We start from the raw sequence: 21,216 nt of genomic DNA, 5'->3' as shown, positions 1-21,216 counted from the left end.
AACTGGAGGCTGGCATGTAGAAAAATGTGGATCGATCCATGTTTATCGCCATGCACAAAACTTAAGTCAAAATCGATCAAAGAACTCAACATAAATACAGCCACACTGAACCTCTTAGAAGAGAAAGTGGGTGGTACCCTTGAACGAATTGGTACAGGAGACAGCTTCCTGAACATAACACCACTAGCACAGACAGTTGTCAACAATTAATAAATGGGACCTCCTGAAACTGAGAAGCTTCTGTAAGGCAAAAGACACAGTCAGCAAGAAAAAAAGGCAGCCCAAAAATGGGAAAAAATATTCACTAATCCCACATCTGACAGAGGGTTGATCTCCAAAATTTACAAAGAACTCAAGAAGAAAGTCTCCAAAACATCAAAGGATCCAATTAAAAAGTGGGCTGCAGAAGTAAATAGAAAATTTTCAATAGAGGAGTCTAAAATGGCTGAGAGGCACTTGAGAAAGTGCTCAACATCCTTAGCCATCCGGGAAATGCAAATCAAAACAAGTCAGAGATACCATCTCACTCCTGCCAGAATGGCTAAAATCAAAAACACCAATGACAATTTATGCTGGAGAGGATGTGGTTAAAGGGGGACACTCCTCCATTGCTGGTGGGACTGCCAAATGGTTCAGCCACTTTGGAAATCAGTATGGAGATTCCTCAGAATAAATGGGAATAAACCTACCACAAGACCCAGCAACTCCACTCTTAGGCATATATCCAAAAGATGCCCATTCATACAACAAAGATGTCAGTTCCACTATGTTCATAGCAGCATTATTTGTAATAGCCAGAACTTGGAAGCAACCTAAATGTGCCTCAATCGAAGAGTGGATAGAGAAAATGTGGTACATTTACACAATGGAGTACTATTCAGCAGAAAAAAACAATGGAATCGTGAGATTCGCAGGCAAATGGATGACACTAGAAGAAACCATTCTGAGTGAGGTAACCCAGTCACAAAAAGAGAAACATGGCATTTACTCTCTCATATATGGATTTTAGGCATAGATCTGGGGAGGGCCAGCCTACAATCCCATGGCCAGAGAATCTGGGAAACAGAAACTTCATTCAGTGGCTGATCGAAGAAGAGGCAGACTCCCTCTGTTAAGTACAGAGCTGAACTCAAGAAAGCCAGTAACAGAGAGGGAGGACTGATGACCAAAGTGTTTAAGGCTGGGCTGGTTTAACTCCCAGAAACAGCTGACCTGACAAATGTTAACTCTTGAATCCCAGGCATGAGCCCGGGAATCGAGCATGGGACTGATCAAGACCCCCTGAATGTGAGTGTCAGGGAGGAGGCCTAGGTAATCTATTGAGCCTTGGGCAGCAGATCAGTACCCATCCAGAGTATACACATGGACTTTGGACTCCAATCCAACAATGTGAGGTGCACTCTCAACCTGAACTCTTAGGGAAGGATCTAGGCCCTGCCCTATATGAAATGACAGACTATGGACACCCCCAAGGAGGGCCTCACCCTCCCTGGGGAAATGAGGGGATAATGGGGTGTCTGGGGGGAGGGCACGGGAGGAGGGGAGGGAAAGGGAGAGGGACCTGGAACTGACTTGTGAAGCAACCTTGTTTCTTATCTAAATTTAAACTGAAAAATAAATTTAAAAAAAGAGGAAAACCCTTTGATAGAAAATGTTAAAAATGAGGAAGAGGATATCCTTAGATTACAACAAACACAGGAGATCATTAGTTTCCAGAAAGTCTACTAAAATTGAGCAATAAGCAAATAGCCATGATTTTAACCCTGGCTTGTCTATTTAACTATTTGCTCATCTGAATTTTTGGTCCGACACCTAAAAAAATAGTACAACCTCTGTTTTCATGACAAATTGTACATTTCCTAACTGAGGGTAATTTAAATAAGTAGTCAACAAAGGAAAAAAAGATTGGTCAATATCTGAGGCAAAATAAAAACAACTGAATCAATTTTCTTAGACATGTTTCAATCCCTAGTGTTTAAGAAAAGCAAAGACTTTTTATTGGGGTTATTTCCCAAAACCTTAAACTGAGTGTTATTCCAATATATGTTAATAACTCAGCTGTATTTCAGGACTGTATGAGAATAGATAGAGGATTTTTGTTTCCCTATAAAGAAGGTGTAAGTTTGAATTCATCTTATGATATAAGAATGGAAGGACATATTATTTATATTGTTCATGAAGATCATTGTTTGAACAATTATATCTAAGGGATGACTGTATTATTCATAATGAAGCAAAAAATGTGAAAAACTGTTCATTTTAGTAGCTAAACACTTTAGAGAAAATATCCACTAATGATCATTTCATTCCACTCTTTTTTGCTGTTAGCACAATCCTATTTTCATGAAGTTAGATAAATTTATACACTGGAGAGGACCAGAGGCTGCAATTAAAAGTTGGAAAACTCTTTTATAATTATTGACATATTGAAGCAGGAGTGTGGATAAAGTAGATGGCTGAGTTTATGAAAACAAGAGAAAACATGAAAACTCACAGTGCAGTTTTTCTGGACTTATTTAGGATCACATGGTCAAATGATCACATTGCTTTTCTTTCTTTTGAAGATGGACTTTAGATGGTGAGAAGTTTACATGTCCCTAGGAATAATTCATCTGACTTCAGGTATTTGAGATTTTGAAAGCAGTAGTTAAATAATAAATTTACTAGACTAGTTAAGTGTGTGTGTGTGTGTACTCCTGTGAGTGTGTTGTTAACTCTGTTTTATAAATCTCATTTATTCTCATAAATCTGTTATTCTGGAAATCTTATCTCTTCGGGTAAGTCCTGAGAATCACTTCTGTGTTTTTAATGCTAGGCCTGGAGAAGAGGACAGAAATTTAAGACACTTAAGACATACAACTTTTTCTCTGAACCCTTTGTAAAAATATCACATTGGATTTTAACTCCTAGCAAAGAGAAACACTCTGAACAGCTGGAAAGACCAGAAGGAGGAGTCATGGCAGCCTGGATTATCACTTTTGCTTCTCTGGAAGGTTTATGTCAAGAAGTGAATCACTGTGGGAAGAAAAATCCTACCCTGTAGGCAGAAATAAGTTGCACATCTTCAGAATGCAGGCTGCTGATCTTGAGAGAATACTGTGTGCAGATGCATTGAAAATGAACCTGGATGGAACTCCAACTTTCAAGCTGGTTGCACCATATATCAGGATGTTAGAAGGATTGCCTGGTTTCTATTGATACCATGCTAAACCACTGCAAATGTCCCCAACTTGCCCGGCATGTGATGAAGACAATTTCTTCCAGAGATGCAGAGAGGGAGCCTGGAGATTGGGTCATCTCGATGTCAAATCTGGCACCTGAGACTGGAAAATTAAAAAAAATAACTTCCACAAAATTAATCACATTAAATGAGAATTTTCCCAGAGACCAGGCAGATCTGACCACAGTTACATGAATTCCAATACTGTCATCATTACCTGTAAGCCAGAGTAGAAGCAACCCCAGGATCTGAGTAGTGGTCCTCATTTCTGTGCTGTGAAATCTGTGAGACTTAATCAAGCATAGGGTGTGACCTGATGATAAAGAAGGTTTTGGGTCAGTGGACAGTGGTCTAAACACATGAAAATAAAAAATCACTCATTGATTTATTTTTTCTTTTACAATTCTTTTTTTTACCTTTAAAAAAATTAAGTTAGAAACAAGCTTGTTTCCTATGACAATGTGAGCTCTCTCTCCCTTCCCTACTCCCATGTCCTTGTCACCAGGTCCTCCAGTTCCCCACCCAATATCAACTATGATTCATTCAATGGGAGGGTGTGGCTCTCTAAGGTGAATCCTCAGCCACTGTCATTTCATCCAAGGCAGGGTCTAGGCCCTCCTCCAAGAGCCCCACCATCTTGTGATATGGGCACTCAAAGTCCATTTGGACACCAGAGATAAATACTACCCAAGGTCCCATAGATTACCTAGGCCTCCACACTGACACCCACCTTTAGGGGGTCTGGGTTAATCCCATGCTTTCCATACAGTCATCAATCTTGGGTCCCATAGGTCCCCATTGTGCAGGTCAACTGTATCTGAGGGTTAACCCATCCAGTATTAACTACTTGGACCATCAGTTCTCTCTTTCTGACATTGGATTCCATGAGTTCAGCTCAGTGTTTGTCTGTGGGTATCTAGCTCTGCTTTCATCAGTCGTTGGTTGAAGGTTCTGTCTCCTAGACACTCTGGCAGTGGGATTATATGCTGGCACTCCTCTGTTTCATGTCTAAAATCCATAAATGAGTGAGTACATACCATGTTTCTCTTTTTGTGACTGGATTACCTCACTCAGGATGGTTTCTTCTAGTGCCATCCATTTACCTGTGAATTTCAAGATTCCATTGTTTGTTTCCACTGAACAGTACTCCTATCTCCAATGTGTAAATGTATCACATTTTCTTACTCTACTCTACAGTTGAGGGCATCTAGGTTGCTTCCAGGTTCTGGCTATTACAAATGATGCTGATATGAACATAGTGGAACAGACACCCTTGTTGTATGAATGGGCATCTTTTGGGTATATGCCTAAGAGTGGATTTTCTGGGTCTTGTGGTAGACTGATTAACACCACATCTGACAGGGCTGGTTTCCAAAATTTATGAAGAATACAAGGAGCAAATATCCAAACACCAAATGATCCAATCAAAAGTGGGGTACAGAACTAAATAGAGAATTCTCAGTAGAGGAATCTAAAATGGCTGAGAGACAGTTGAGAAAACGTTCAACATCCCTAGCCATCTGGGAAAGGCAAATGAAAACAACTCTGAGATACCATCTCACTCCTGTCAGAATGCCTAAAATCAAAATCTCAAATGACAGTTTTTGCTGTAGAGGATGTGGGGAAAGGGTAACACTCCTCCACTGCTGGTGGGAGTGCCAGCTTGTACAGCCACTTTGGAAATCAGTATGGAAATTCCTCAGGAAAATGGGAATCATTCTACCACAAGACTCATTGATTTATTAAGTCAGTGACTTGATAAATGCCTGTGTTTCACTTGCATGTCAGTTCATGGTCACTTTTCATTAATTATTATTTCATGAATATATGTGTTTGCAAGCACATATATATTTCTAATATAATCTGTTGAGAGCACATAATGTTACTTATATGTATGTTTTCAGGGCTGTGCATTTCATAATAGACAACCAGTCCTGTGCTCTTCCCATACCCTTCACACAACAGTAACAAGAGGCTTTAAAGATATGAAGTTTACACTCATATTATCTCACCACCAGTTTTTTTCATGACATCAAATACAGGGGTGATATGGTCTACGTCTCAGGTGTAATAAGTTGTGGACAGTGTCTCCAAGAGGAAAAATATAGCACACACAGTGAAAGAGTTTATTTGCATAGATTCATAACATTCTCAATATTCATGATAGAAAAAAGTGGACAAAAGGGCATTCTTAATATCCAAAGAAATGTCAAACCATGCCAGACTTTTCATGTTCTATAATTATCCAAGGAGTACAATTTGATATAATTTGCATATAGGTAAAATCTCTCTGATTCACTGACAAAATTTTTCCTTTGGCATTTATTTTCTCAACAAGGTACATGCCACTGCTGGTGGTTAAACTGACACCCTTATGTCACAGAAAGTAAATTGTGTTAGTATATTTTCTTGGGCCCTGTGGGACACCTGGGGATGTGCTGAATTACTGAGATAGGCAACCCCATAGCTGTTCCCAGCCTTCCTTAGCTGTTCCCTGCCTTCCTTAGCCTCTGCTGAGTTTGCAAGTGTCAAGGACACAGCCTAGGTGCATGAAGACTTTTTAATGATTTGCTCAATGTTCCTTATCAGCAACTCTGGATACTCAGTCCTCCTCAATTTCCAAGCTTAACCTATTTGCTACAGAAAGTAAGTGATTCTAAGCTTCCTATCTGTAAGGAATAAAATTTCTAACTCAGTGTCATAGCCATGTTCAGTGGCAGTGCATTGGGAAGAGACTATGTTCTAACCATCAATAAACAGAAGTCTAAGAACATTGCATCACAATATCCCTGTCATCTAGGGGAACTAGACATGAGCTCCCAACACAAAGACAGAAGTTCTTTCCAGTAAACAACTTCTCATAAAGAAAATTCAGTTTTCTCTGATGTAGCCTTACTGTGTATATAATCACAATTAAGGGTAGACCTCATCCTAAGCAGCAGATGGTCAACACATAACAAACTTTGAGGGTATATTGTTTCATTGTGCTTTGTTTCGGCATTTTTGATCTTTTCCGTTGTTTGTGAGTGTCTTCATTAGGGCTTTCTTGCTGTGAACAGACAGGATGATGACAGCAACACTTACGAGGGCAAACATTCAATTGAATTTTGCTTACGGTATCACAGTTTTAGTCTATTATAGACTTGGCAAGAAGTATGACAACATGCAGGCAGACATGGTGGTGGAGAAGGGGCTAAGAGTTATGTTTTTAATGAAAGAAAGAAGGTGTGAATTTGGAGGTGGGGACTAACTGAGATGAGATAAGGGAAGTGAAACCATACATAATATACTGTATGGAAAAATTGTAACTTTTATTACATAACATATATTATTACATAAAAATTAATCATATACCATAAATATTCCTTGGAAGTGGATACAGCAGGCCAATGTGGCCAGTTAGCTCTCCCAGTGCCTCTTCCTGCTAATTTAACAAGTAGTCAGGTGTTTTTTGTTTGTTTACCTAGGTTACATTTGCTTATTTGACAAAGATGAGGTGTTTTATGTGTCTAAGTGCTGGAGGCCACTCACTTGTAACACATATAAGAGTATCTTCTGTAGCACAATTTTGGAAAGTAGCATAAAGAAGAAAATTATTACAGCCCTCACATGTAAATACTTACAGGTAAGCCACATGTAAAAGAAATTGTAACAATAATAATGTGAAAGTCTGATGGTGGGTAAAAGGACAATAGAACATGAGGAAGAGAGGAAAAGAGACAGAATAGGAGGAGGTGTCAATGAGTATTAGGGTAAGCAAACGGTGAGAAAATAGGGTGGAAGTAAAACCACTAAAACTACAGTTTGTTAGAAAACTCCAGAAATATATAGGAAATTTTCAGTGATTTAAAATGAAAATGATAAAAAAATATAAAGAAGAACGAACACACGAGATAAAACAAAAACTGAAACAAAATAAATTAAAAATAATTAACTACACAAATAAATAAATAAAAACAAAAGGCACAAGGGAACATAACTGCATTTCTAAGGTCACTATGGGGATTCTGGTGAAACATGAAGAGTCTCTTTAGCTACCAAATCTGTTTCTCATCACACAGGCATTACAAAACTTGGAATTTTCTGAAAAGCAGTACTGTCTATATTTAAGTAAACTGAATTTGGCATTCATATAAGAGCATTCACATAATCTTGGGATTCATTTAGCAGTAAAAATAATTTAAATATTCTAAGTAGTATTGATTTACTATTTAAAAAATCCCTGATGTCTGGCTAATAATTATGCTGACTTGAAAACTGATTATCCCTGAAGCTCATATATTGTGTATTTGGTATCATGCTTCGTACACTGTTTTGGGAGTTTCAAAAAACTTTGAAGGTGTGTCCAAACTAGAAAAAGTAATTCACCAGTTGAAGGGACTTGGCTTCAGATTATCTATGGACATTTGTCATTGGCCTCTGCTTACAAGCTCACCATGATATATCTGAGGTGTTTTTAAACACCTCAGTCACTAAAGATAAAATGAAAACTAACTTACATAACATTTTCACTATTTGGCTATGTTTATTCCAGTTAAGTTGGGTCCAGGGAAGAATAGAGGAGATCAGGATGGGAGATACCATAATACGGGGAGTCATTAGAAGTTTGAGGAGAGATCTCACACTAATGGGATTTCCAGAGATCTACTAGAATGACACCAACTGGCTATCTAAGCAATATTGGAGAGGCTACTTTAAATGCTGTCCCCCGATGAGTTTGACTACTAGCTTGTATGTCATCTTAGAGTTTTCATCCAATGCCTGATGGAAGCAGAGGCAGACACCACAGGTAATCATTGAACTGAACTCCTGGAAACCAGTTATAAAGAGCGAGGATTAATGAGCAAAGGGATCTTGAACAGGTGAGTGAAACCCACAAAAACAGCTGACCTGAACAACGGGGAGCTCATGGACCCAAACTGATGCCTGATAGGCCAGCAAGGGATTAATCCAGACCCCATGAAGCTGGATGTCAGTTAGGAGGCCTCGGCAATCTTTCTGGCCTTGGGTAATAGATCAGTATTTATTCCTGGTATCTGAATGTATTTTGTTAGCATCTTCCACATGGAGGGATGTTCTCTCAGCCTGTTCACATGGGGGAAGTCCTAGCCCTGGGGGGAACAATATGACAGACTTTGGAGATTCCCCCATAAAGGCCTCACCCTCCCTGCAGAGTGGAGTGGGGATTGGATGGGGGGTTGGGAATTGGCAGGGTCCTGGGGAGGAGGGGAGGGAGAGGGACTAGGATTGACATGTGAAGCAAGCTTGTTTCTAATTTAAATAAATAAAAAAATTAAAATTATTTTATTTAATTAAGATTTTTTTGAATTGATTTTGTGTGTCTTGTCTACATGTATGTAAGTTTGTAAAGCATGTGTGTTCCTGGTGCTAAAAGATATTAGATGTGGTTGTTGGATTATTTGGTATTGAAGTTATAGATAATTGTGAACCAATATGAGGGTGGCTAGGAACCAAACTTCATTCCTTTGCAAATCAGCAACTATTCTTTTTTTTTTTGGTTTTTCAAGACAAGGTTTCTCTGTATTGTTTTGGAGGCTGTCCTGGAACTTGCTCTCTAGACCAGGCTGGTCTCGAACTCATAGAGATCCGCCTGCCTGCCGCTGCATCCCGAGTGCTGGGATTAAAGGTGTGCGCTCCACCAACGCCTGGCCAGCAAGTACTCTTAACTGCTCTGCCAACTCTTCTGGCACATAAAGGATACTGTGGATGGATTTGTTTCTTCAGGTTTTTTTTAACAACATATCTGTTCTAATTAGAAATATAGGCTTCAGCTTTTGTTAACTTTGCGTTCTACCACTTTCCTGAAAGCTTTTTGTCAGATTTAACATTTTTCAGTTTGATAATTTATTATCTCCTATATATAAAAACACAGTGCAAATACTCTTATTCATCCTTTTTTCATATCTGTTCATCACTAGTCCCTTAGTGTTTCACAGTTTTCTAGAAGTGTAAAGCAGTACTTTGCCTCTCTATAAAATGTATCTGTGAGGCAAATGGTGCTGCTCATTTCTAAAATGATAGTGACCAGGTTTAAGAGCAAGAAAACTAATGTAATATCAAGATTTCATGCTGACAGATGCACAGACATAGGTGATGACTATGAAATAACTCATATATCATTTCAGATGTTGCATCAGCACTTCCTTGGGATAATGGGCATGTCTTGCAATATATCCTTGGTAGTTCATATTCTGCCTGTTAGAAAAATAACAGAGTATTCTCTACTACTAATGTATACCTATGTGAGAACTTGTTAACTCTTTCTTTCATTCAGGTAATACCTGTAGTGTAGTCAACATCCATAATCTGTAATTTGGACCTTACAAAAATGAATAATTAATTTACAACAGAACTATTTTTGAAAATAATATGAAAATATAGGATGAGTCTAAACTCACTTCCGAATTAAGCTAAAAAATAGCTAATAAAAAGTCTGAAAATTAGACTTCAAAACGATATAGGAAATAAAACTTTCAAGCTCCTCTGAGTTCCCAAAGTCAGCCCAACAGATAAGGCTAAACAGAGGTCAGGGTAGTGACTAAAGGCTAAGATCTTGACTCCTCTGGAACTCACCCATTGCTGATCATAGTTTTCTCTGTTATGAAGCTTCAAAAAAAGAGCCCAAGTTAACAGAAAATTCCTTTTAGGTGGATAAAAATTAGATCCACTCTTTTAATGCTCCTGGTAATCTCTGCATTGGAACCTCAGTCCCCTGGGTATTATTTGGGAAATGTCACTGAGGACTATAATGGTGGGTCAGCTATGCTGCAGCGTTAATCTGTTGCAATATTTCATCAGCTTGGGAGAAAAATGTAATTCCTTTGTAATCAAATCCATGTTTTTCAGTTTGAACTGAATCATACTTAACAATTCTGTTTAATTCACTTTCCTTAGAATGACAATTACTGCATCGTCACCACTTTATCACATGATATAAAGAATGGTACATAACTCAGTTAGAGTTATACAATTTAGCCCCAAGTTACAATGTACTTGAAACAAAAGTGAGATAGCATAAGCAATTTAATATGTGAAGTATAAAAGACACTATTTATAGCCGGGTTTTGGTGGCACAGGCCTTTAATCCCAGCACTCGGGAGACAGAAGCAGGGGGATCTCTGTGAGTTCGAGACCAAGCCTGGTCTACTGAGTGAGTTCAAGGACAGGCTCCAAAACAATACATAGAAACCCTGTCTCGAAAAAAAAACAAAAAAGACACTATTTACATATCCCCATTCATAGTAACTAAATTTATATTAAATCATGAGTTTTCAGTGTAGGAATTAGGTAAAATGGTGAGTGAAAATGTTTAAAAAATAGAATATAGTTTTCACTCCATAGGTTCACAAATGTGAATGACTGGATTAAGCTTCTAGAACTGTTTGGGAAAGATTAGCTGTTGGAGGCAGTATATCAATGAGTTTTGTCTTTCAGGTTTCTAAATCTCAATCCATTATCAGATAGCTTTTTGCTTCTCTCTGACTACTACTTGCAGAAAAAGATTTAAGTTCTGAACTGCTGTTCTGGCACATGAATGTCAGCCTGTTGTCATGCTTCCCACAACTATATTGGCCCCCAAATAACACTTTGAAAAATTACCTTGGTAATAGTGTGTTCTCATAACAATAGACAATTAAGCCACTAAATAAATCATAATTAAGCTATAACCAGTATCATGAAAGAGGTCAGGCATAGAGAAAGTGACTGGGGGACTACTTGGGATGGGGGAACAAAACAGATTTTATGGGAGTAGGGGATCTGCGCAGTCAAGAATTGGAGGATTAGATGGGAAGGGGTTGAGATATACTATGGAGAGAAGGAATAACAGGACAGACAGCTAGAATTGGAGAACATTTGTGGGACTGTGTGGACTTCTTGTGCTGTGGAAATTTCCTGTAATATACAATGGTGACCCAAATGAATTCTCAAGGAGGAAGCCAGAACTCCTACTGGCTAGTACTTGTCACCAAATGAAGCTCAGGGCTGGGATGAGTGTCATCCAATTTTATTGTTGGACAAATGGCTTAGATTAAATTACATAAACCATCCAGGATGCAGAGAAGACAATATGTTGCTCTCTAAAAACTAACAGGAGTACACCATTGATGAAGATAACACCCAGTCATATCATTTAACATGAAGAGGTCAAGCTGATATCCATATAGAAACTTCACCCCTGTGCTCTAATGTCTACAACATGGAAAAATTCTCTGTAGGCAACCAAGAGAACACCAACCCAATCATAAAACATTTGATCTGTAATCTGTCCTGCCTACACAATATTCTATGGCAGTGGGGACACAAACCTTGTGAAAGTAACCAACTGATATGTGATTTGACTTAGGGCCCAATCCATGACATGGAGCCATATCTGACACTCCTTTGGTAATCACAAATTACAGTCTAGACAGCACAGAGGCCTAAGGTAAAATCCTAACACTACTGATTATTAGTCATATATATGCCTAATAATGATAGCTTGTTCTACTAATAGATTGATGCCCTATTCAGTGATCATCAGAGTAGCTTCCCCCTGCAGGAGATATAAACAAATAGTATGACTAATAGCTAGACATTATTCAGAGAGGTATAAACACTTTGCAACACACAATTATACATGATATGCCTCCATCAAATATCTCCCTCCCAGAGCCCAGGGAATACAGTGGAATAGTAGGCAGAATGGGGGCAGAGGCAGAAGTGACAGGGGACACCAGGAGAACAAGACCCTATATAACAAGTAAGAAAAGTTGATATGAACCGACAGACACTAAAGGAGCATGCATAGGACATCTATGTGCCTGAAACAGGTCCTCCGTATATGTACTGTAGTTTTCAGTTTAATTCTTTTATGTGAATCCTGAATGTGTAAACATGTGGGGGATCTGATTTTTTTTCTTGAAGCTCTTTTGTTTCTTTTATTTTTTTGCTTTTTTTGGATAGTCTTGTTCACTTCAATATATCACTTTTCATTTTATTTATTTTATCATATTTTATTTCTTTGTCATATGTTCTTTTCCTAGGAGGTATTGAAATGAAGTAGTATGGTAGAGGAGTTGGAATTAATGAGAAAGAAACAGAAGGAAGGGAAACTATTCAAATAAAAATTAAATATACAAAAAAGATAGTAAATTGAACAAGCCACGATGAATAAGCCTGGAAGCATCATCCTTCCTTGGTCACTACATCAGTTCCTGCCTCCAAGTTCCAGCCCAGCATGCATTTCTGATTTGACTTCCTTAAGTGATAGGCTATGATATGAAAGTGCAAGCCAAGAAAAGATTCCCCAGTCAAGGAAAGAATTAGAGAAAGAGAGAGAAAATGAAAAGTAAGTTAAGAAACTTTCCCTTTTAGCAAAGAGGCAAATGAACAGTTCATAGAGGAAATGTCATCCTCTCTGTGTGTATGACACAAGAAACGACACTCTATTTGATGAACAATTGAACAAATTAAGTTAGATTGTGAGAGAAAAATCTTCCTGGTATCAGTTTTTTGTATAGTAGTCCTTCAAGACTTTTCAAACTTTTAATGTGTAAATATTGTTTTTATTTTATGTGAACTGGTGTTTTGACTGAATATTGTTGGCACACCATATGAGTATAATGCCTCATATGCCAGAAGAAGGGAGGATCTATGATACCCTGGCACTGGAGTTATAAAAAATTGATAGCAGTCATGTGTGCTGGGAATCAAACTTCGGTCCTATAAAGGAGCTTCTACTGTTCTAAATAACTGAGCTATCTCACGCTCAGAATTTATTGCTGTAAGTAGATAAAAAGTTACTTTCCAAGTTACCTATTTGGTGTGTGTATAGGGGCAACCATTGACAAACCTATTGTATGAATGTTGCCATACCCCTGTTAATCTAGAATAGCTATTTTTTATACAAGTCATGAGCCACATTCTTTTGTTTTTAATGCTAGGCATGGGGTAGAGGACACATCTAGTAAAAAAAATAAAAACTCTTTCTCTGATCCCTATATAAAAGTTTCACATTGACTTTTAACTCCAGGCAAAGAGAAACACTCTCAGCAGTTGGAGACAGCATAGCAACAACCATGGCAGTCTGTGCTCTCACTTCTGCTTCCCTGGGAGGTTTATGTCATGGCTTGAATCACTGTGGGAGGATAGTTACTATACTGTTGACAGTAATAATTTGCCATATCTTCAGGCTGCAGGTTGGTGATCTTGAGAGAAAACTGTGTGCCAGATCCACTGCCACTGAACCTCGATGGGGTCCCATCGGCCAAGCTGGTTGCAGCATAGATCAAAAGCTTAGGTGATTCTCCTGGTTTCTGCTGATACCATGCTAAATTACTGTAAATGTTCTGACTTGACTGGCAATTGATGGTGACACTTTCTCCCACAGATGCAGACAGCAACCCTGGAGACTGGGTCATCTGGATATCACATCTGACACCTAGGATTGGAAAATTAAGAACAACTTTCTGTACAATGAATTCTCTTAAATGAGGACTTTCCCAGAGATCAGGCAGATATGGCCACACTCGGGTGCACAAATTTCTAATTCTGTCTTCCTTACCTATTAACCAGAGCAGCAGGAACCCGAGGTGCTGAGTGGGGGTCTTCATGTCTGTGCTGGGACCTGTGTGACACTGACTCCAGCTCAGCATACAACCTGACTATGAAGAAGTCCTCAGAGCAGTGGGCTGGGCTCTGGGCACATGCAAATCAGCAATGACTCATTGATTTAAGAAGTCACTGATTCAGTGTGGCCTGAGTTTCATGTGTGTGTCAGATCAAAGGCAAGAAAGGTTTGTTTGTAGAAACTGCTACTCTATGGAAAACAAAGGACAGAATCAGTCTGTGATTTACACCTTCTTTTGATTTCTGTCATACTCAGTGTAGAATTTCCTTCTTATTTTCCCTCCTGGACAGGGAATGTCAGATATGGCATTCCAGAAAGTACATGAATGTTTGCAGGTCCTTTAAAATGTAGCTGTAGATGTTATTGATGTTATGAAGCCTATTCTATTATATTATCTGTTTATTTGTGAGAATGAATTTAAATTAAAATGTTCACACTTCCTTTTCCAATCTCCAAATCATCTCATATATCCCACGTACTCTCTTTCAAATTCTTGGACACTTGTTTTACTGTTTTTTGTTCAAATATGTATTTGCATACACAAATATATCTTAAATATAAATTGTTGATAACATATACTGTTACTTGTATGTATGTTTTCAGTGGTGACTATTTGCCCTGAGAGAAACAATTCTGTGCCATTTCCTGGGAATAATACCTCTCCTACACCCAGTTATATTCAGTTCTCTGGAGTTACGTAGAATTGAAGTCTCATGTACTTTATTGTATCCAGTTTGTCATGCTTGTTGGTATTCTACTTTTTTAACTCACACGTTTTCTGTAATGTTAGTGAGACTTTACAGGTATAGCTTCTAATATCAGGAAAAGACACAATCTTACAGTAAATTCCTTAATACTATGGAGGTTACTTTCTGTCCACTTACTTTTTCCAAAATATTCCCTGAGCCTTGGGGATATGGGGGTGTTTAGAAGATGCATCCAAGAGATTGAGCGCTGCCCCTCACCGTAGATCTCAACAGGAATCATTCATGCTAACAATGATAACCAGACTAGTAACAAAATAACATTGGGAACTAGAAGTTCTGTTTTAACTAATCAATCATTTCTGATAAATAATCATGTTTACTCTATTTGTGATAGCTTAACAACTCAAGAACTACTTCCATCGAGTTCAAACAAGGGCATGGTCCTTTTTTCTTCTTTCATTTGTGCATATAAGCTTTCTCCCTAGATTTCCCTATGATTAAATCTATTTCCAATTTTTTGTGAGGTTTGTGATTATTGGATCTGACTTCCATTCTCTCCTATCAAAGTTTCTTTCTTTAAGGAATATGATTTTTCTTTCAGCAATATCATTCATGACTTGAGTTTTCACACTGTACATATGCTATAGTCACCATAACTCTTCCAGATACTAAGCAGATATGTCTCTAAGTTTAGATTTATGTCAGAGGTACACAAACTGTGTGGCAAGAGAAACATGTAAGAATGTAGAGGCAGAAACTACACATAATGGGAGTAAGTGTTTGTTGGACTTAGCTTGAGTTACTATGAAGAGTTAAAGGGAAAGAATTCTTCACATATAGATAACATGTAAGAGACAGAGATTAGGCAGAATTGCCACACCAAATGCAGTAGATTCTGTAGGAAAACTTATACAGACTGAGGTGATAATTTCAAAAGAAGGATGTCTCCTTGAAACAGTTGTGAAACTCTCAGTCGCAGAAAAATATTGAGCCGCAGTTCTCATGGCAATCTCTGTTCTTCTATTCTTTCCTCATACTATCAAAATGTTCCTGAAAGTCTATACTGACATCTCAAACAAAAGATATAAATGAGAACTATCCCCTGAGATGTGGTCACTGACCATGACCTGGTCTCCAGGAAAACCAGAACTTTTTGAATCATTCATGTCAGTCACATAAGTAAATAGAAATAGTACTGATAAAAACTTTCCCCAAAATAAAAATTTTTAGGGCTATACATGTGTGATTGAGAGTGGTTTTAATATTTGGTAAGGAAAGCTTTTTAATAAGAAAAACTAAAAGTAGCCCAGTATTTCAAAGACTCACCAAAAGTAGGTAACAGATATCAAACAATAACTAACCATAAAAATTTATTAACTTGATCTTAGGAACAGGATGCTACCTGTGGTTAGCCCTGAATGGCTTTCTGATCTACTGTTGAATGAGTTGTGTGTTTGTGCCTAGTAACAATGATGTCATTTGAATGTTGTTTCACTGAACACAACCTTGAGATATTTGTATCATTATATAAAATGTCTTGCTTCAGAACTGCAAAATACACTCAGATTCAAACTGCATCTTTGTGTGTTTCTATTTGTCACCACCAAATCCTTACCCACTTATTCTTTGAGAACACTTATTCCAGGGGCCCTCATACCCATCTGGTGTGGTCCATGACACATGATGAGAATGACATCCACTCAGGGAATGAAAATAGTAATATATAGGAGAGATTTCAGAAAGGCATTCTTAGGATAATGTTGTATCCAGCCACTTCACTAAAACTTTGACAGCTATCGTGGTTCTCTGTTAGAATTTTGTGGTCACTTACATATACTGTCTAGTCATCATATTATGTATAAACTATGATACTTTGACTTCTGTTCTAATTTGTATCAGCTTAATATCTTTCAGTTATTGTTCTAGCTAAAATTTCCAGTCCTTTTGTGTAGACATGGAGAGAGTAGACAACCTTGACTTTTTCCTGATTTAGTGCAATTATTTTGAATTTATTTCCATTAACTATGATGTTGGCTATAGGTTTACTCCAAAGTTGGATTTACATTTAGGTATGTTCCTTATACCACTGATTTCTCCGGGACTATTATCATGAAGAGCTGTTGAACTTACTGCCTCACAGCTACATCTTAGAGATGACTGTGGTTTTATGTCATGGGGTTGGTGGAGTGAGGGAAATTAACTGTTTAATTATAATCTAATAGATTTTCCAGGGCAAACATCATTCTTAAACTTTATTTCGTATTAACATAACTATTGAGCCTTGGACAGCAGATCAGTACCCATCCCAAGTATACACACGGTCTCTGGACTCCCATAGAACAATGTGAGGTGCACTCTCACCCTGAACTCTTGGGGAAGGGTCTAGGCCCTGCCCTATATGAAATGACAGACTATGGACACCCCCATGGAGGGCCTCACCCTCCCTGGGGGAATGAGGGGATAACGGGGGGGTGATGGGGGGAGGGCACAGGAGGAGGGGAGGGAAAGGGAGAGGGACCTCGTACTGACTTGTGAAGCAACCTTGTTTCTTATCTAAATTTAAAATGGAAAATAAAAAAATATTAATAAATAATAAAATAATAAAATAAAATAAAATAACTAAATATTTAACATTGTGCATTCTCTGTTTAGAGAATTTGGCCATCCTTGTAACTCCAGTTAAGAAAGACCACACACTAGTATAAATAATAAGTGTTACTGTTTTCAGCCATCAAAACAAGAAAATTAGAATCCCCCTTTCCTCAGCTACATAGACAGACATGGCATTATCTTTCCTCATGAAATTAAGGTTTGATACACCTAAGTAAGTAATTGGATTTTTGATAATGCTTATTTTACACATATTTTATGATCCCATTATCACTGGGAGAAATTTTATAAATTGTTAATACTAGAATCTAAATTTTGATGTCCAAAGGATTGACCAAGTTATGCAGAGATATTCATCCAGATTTTGTTTATTCTCCAGTGTTTTCCTAGATGCCAGAACTTGCCTGATACAGACAATGTGGGCTTTCTCACCCACTGTCACCACATTTCCTCAGATGTCCCTGGTAGTTTATTGATGCTCTTAGTTGTATGCAGTAACTCCACGGGTGCTTTTCTAGTCTTGCTGTCTGTCCATGCCTGCCTACAGGTGTCAGTGAACATCTATTTCTCCTTTTCTAGCATTATATCTCATGAGAGGATTGTCCATTCACCATGTCTATAGGAAATTATAGAAAGGAGACTCTGACAAAGGAACTTCTACAAAACCTGACAGTGGATGGGGACTTACTGTATCACTCTTGACACAGGACTCAACGTTTCTCCAGTTATCCCACAGCATTAGCAAATACTGGCACAGGTTTCCACAATAGATCTGTAGATTTTTTTTACTCTACTCTATTGCTGTGAAGAGACAACATGACCTTGGCAATTCTTATAGGGAAAATCAACTAAATAAGGCTTGCTTACAGTTTACTTCATTGTCCTCATTTTGGACAGCATGGATGCACCCATGCAGACATTTAGCTGGAAGTTCTACATATAGATCAGCAAGATGCAAGAAGACAGAGGCACTGGGTCTGTCCTGGAATTGAGAAACCTCAAGACCCACCCCCAATGACACATTTCCTCCAACAAGGCCACACCTCCTAATTTTTTCATATAGTGTTACTCTATATGCATTCAAATATATGAGCCTATGAGGAACATTCATATTTAAATCAACACAGTAGGTATAATACTAACCAGAAATAAATACAAAATACCAATTTCCATGTATTAGTTTAGTAACTCATAAATGTAAAACTATTTTTTTTATTTCAGGTAGGTGATGATTTTTTTTGAGGTCATGTAGTCCCTGTGTAGTAAGTATTGCTCTTAAGTCCATGATCCTTCTTACATAGCCTCTCATTTACTGAAACTAAGTATCACAACACTAATCCAGCTTCTAAAAATTTTTCTTAGCAGATCATAACCTACAAGTAAATGCTAATCATAAAATAAGTACACAAATTTAAGAATTATTTCCACAATATCTAAATAGCTTTACATTTAAAACATTCATTTGAAGGGCAATCTGTGTATCAATGGGAACATGCTGTTGCAAATGGAAAGTCTTAGAATTACTAAATGATTTGCTCAATTTGAAAGAGATACCTTGGACTCATTGCTCTACAAAGCTGTTTGGTTATAATAACCTCAGCCAAGTAAAATTAGTCTCCAACTAAGAAAACTAAATTTTAATATAAAACATACTTGGGACACATGCAGCTTTAGTTTATTACAAAACTCATCTTGTAAAAAGTTTGTAATACATTTTATTTCTATTTTAATGTGCATACACATATGCTTGCATGCATTTACGTGCACCACACATGTAAAGGAATGCAGATAGATGAAAAGAAGGCATCAGATGCTATGAGGCTAGAGTTGTGGGCCACCATATGGGTGCTTGGAAAGGAAACTATATCCCTCGAATAACCACCAAGTACTCTTAACCACTGCAGAACCACTCCAGCTATACATTTGCAATTATACTGAAAAATATATTACTGACATGGCATTAACAATATATAAATATTTAGCATTTACCAATGTTAGGTATCACATAGGTCTGTAATTAGTGGCATCAACAGACTGTTAAAAACACGACTTTCAGTAGCTTGATTTTTAAGTTTATATTACAAATTTGTCTTGGAACACAGAAACATATCTCAATATGCCCAAATCAGACATTTAGTATTACTTTCCTTCCTTCACATAATATACTATCTTACTTTTTAAAATAATTTTATTTATTGACTATTTTCTTTGGTTCACTTTTCTGCATTCATCAACTTTATTCTGTGGACAGAAATCTAATAAGAAAACTATTATAACTAGGAACATGGAGAATAAACATTAAATCATTCATCATATATCAATGCTTCATCACTACAACATCAGAAAGCATATTTCACAAAATATATTTTCTTCCTATGAAGTTCAGTACAATTTAATAATGGGAGCCAGTGTAGGTTTAGAAAGATGTCTGGAACAGAGGAAATGCTAGGAGATCCATAGGGATAAGCCCAACTAAGAAACTAAGAATCTTGACAGTGTTGGAAAGACTACCTTTGATGCACTTCCCCTATAATAACATTGGTGAAACTTGGTTACCATTCATGGAGCCTTGTCCCAGTAGCTGATCAAAGCAGAAACAGACACCCACAGCTGAGCACTGAGCCATACTCCCAGAAACCAGTTGCGGAGAGAGAGGACAGATGACTAAATGAACCAAAAGGGAACTGGACATAGCCACAGAAACAGTTGACATGACCTAATGAAGACACACAGACCCACAGGAAACCATTATTGGACCAAACTAATTTGTACTTTTACAGTGGCTTTCACCATCTAGACTTATGTACTCCTCTAGGTAAATGCATTACTATTGCCATCTGCTGGATAGATGGGTGATAGACCAAGCAGAGCCCAGAGGAAAAACTGAGGCTGATAATCAGTGGAAATCCAAGTGTGTTAGGGAAAAGAAAAACAAAACAACAACAGCATCAAAAGGCAAAAACTGGAGAGCTCCTCACTCTGCTTTATCAGAGAACAAAGAGGAATTGTGCAAATACTGTCAGATACATATATGTCAACACATAAACTTGTACCCCAAATCTTGCAATCAAAAAACAAGGAAATATTGACAAGAAGGCATTAAACATAGATGAAAAATATTGGAAAATATGTTATTTCCTATGAATACATTCTATATATACTAACAGATATTATGAGTTGGAGTGGGAATACACATAATGTATATCAGAATTATGGGCCAAAAGTCCATTTGACACACTTATGCTGCCAATCATCCTAGGCTGGTGTATGCTCAGGAACTTATATTGATATAGAGGGGGAAGGATCACCCACTATAAAACTACTTAGTAACACTCTGTTGACTATCCCATGCAGGTGACTATATATATAGTACACAGTAATGTACACCTGATTTGAGCGATGGATTGCTGCCACTGCTCAGCAACAAGTATGAGAATTTACAATTTGAAATAAGGTTTCTACTGAGCATGCAGGCTTTGAGGAAATTATAATTAAAAGTTCAGTTAAGGTAACCTCTTCACTATTGCTTAGATAGTTAGTTGGGTTCATCCTTGTGGAGTCCTGGGAGTTTCATACTGCCAGGTTTCTCTTTAACGCCATAATATATCTCTCTATCAAGGTATCTCCTTCCTTGCTTTCTTTCTCTGTCCTTTAATCAACTGTACCTTCCTGATCCCTCATGTTCCCTTCCCCCCTCCCATTCTTCCATACCTTTTCTCCTCCTACCCAATATTACTAATTTACTAGGGAGATCTTGTTCATTTCCCCTGTTGCCTTTCCACTATAATGATATTGAGTTACGTTAAATGCCATCAAAGAGCCTTCGTCCAGTAGCTGAGAATCAGAGATTCACAGCTAAGCACTGAGCTGAAATCCTGGAATTAAGTTAGAAACAAACTTGTTTCATATGCCAAACGGAGTTCCCTCTCCCATCCCTCCTCCCCTGCCCTCACGACCAGGTCCTCCAGTTCCCTACCCAATATCAACTATGATTCAATGGGAGGGTATGGCCCTCCAAAGTGAATCCTCAGTAACTGTCATTTCATCCA

The 21,216-nt window shown here is 37.9% G+C and overlaps 1 gene segment (V, D, J or C); it reads right to left on the bottom strand.

Moving 5' to 3' along the window:
• Positions 1–13,338: 13,338 nt before the first annotated feature.
• LOC121136983 lies at positions 13,339–13,879 on the bottom strand. The segment is given in 2 exon segments: positions 13,339–13,661; positions 13,785–13,879. Coding segments are annotated over 2 exon segments (414 nt in total).
• Between the last annotated feature and the right edge of the window lie 7,337 nt (positions 13,880–21,216).

The sequence above is a fragment of the Mesocricetus auratus genome, unplaced genomic scaffold, assembly GCF_017639785.1.
Source record: "Mesocricetus auratus isolate SY011 unplaced genomic scaffold, BCM_Maur_2.0 Super-Scaffold_100676, whole genome shotgun sequence".
Lineage (NCBI taxonomy): Eukaryota > Metazoa > Chordata > Mammalia > Rodentia > Cricetidae > Mesocricetus > Mesocricetus auratus.
Note: the sequence above shows the minus strand (reverse complement) of the source record. Positions and strands in the feature narration are given on the sequence as shown.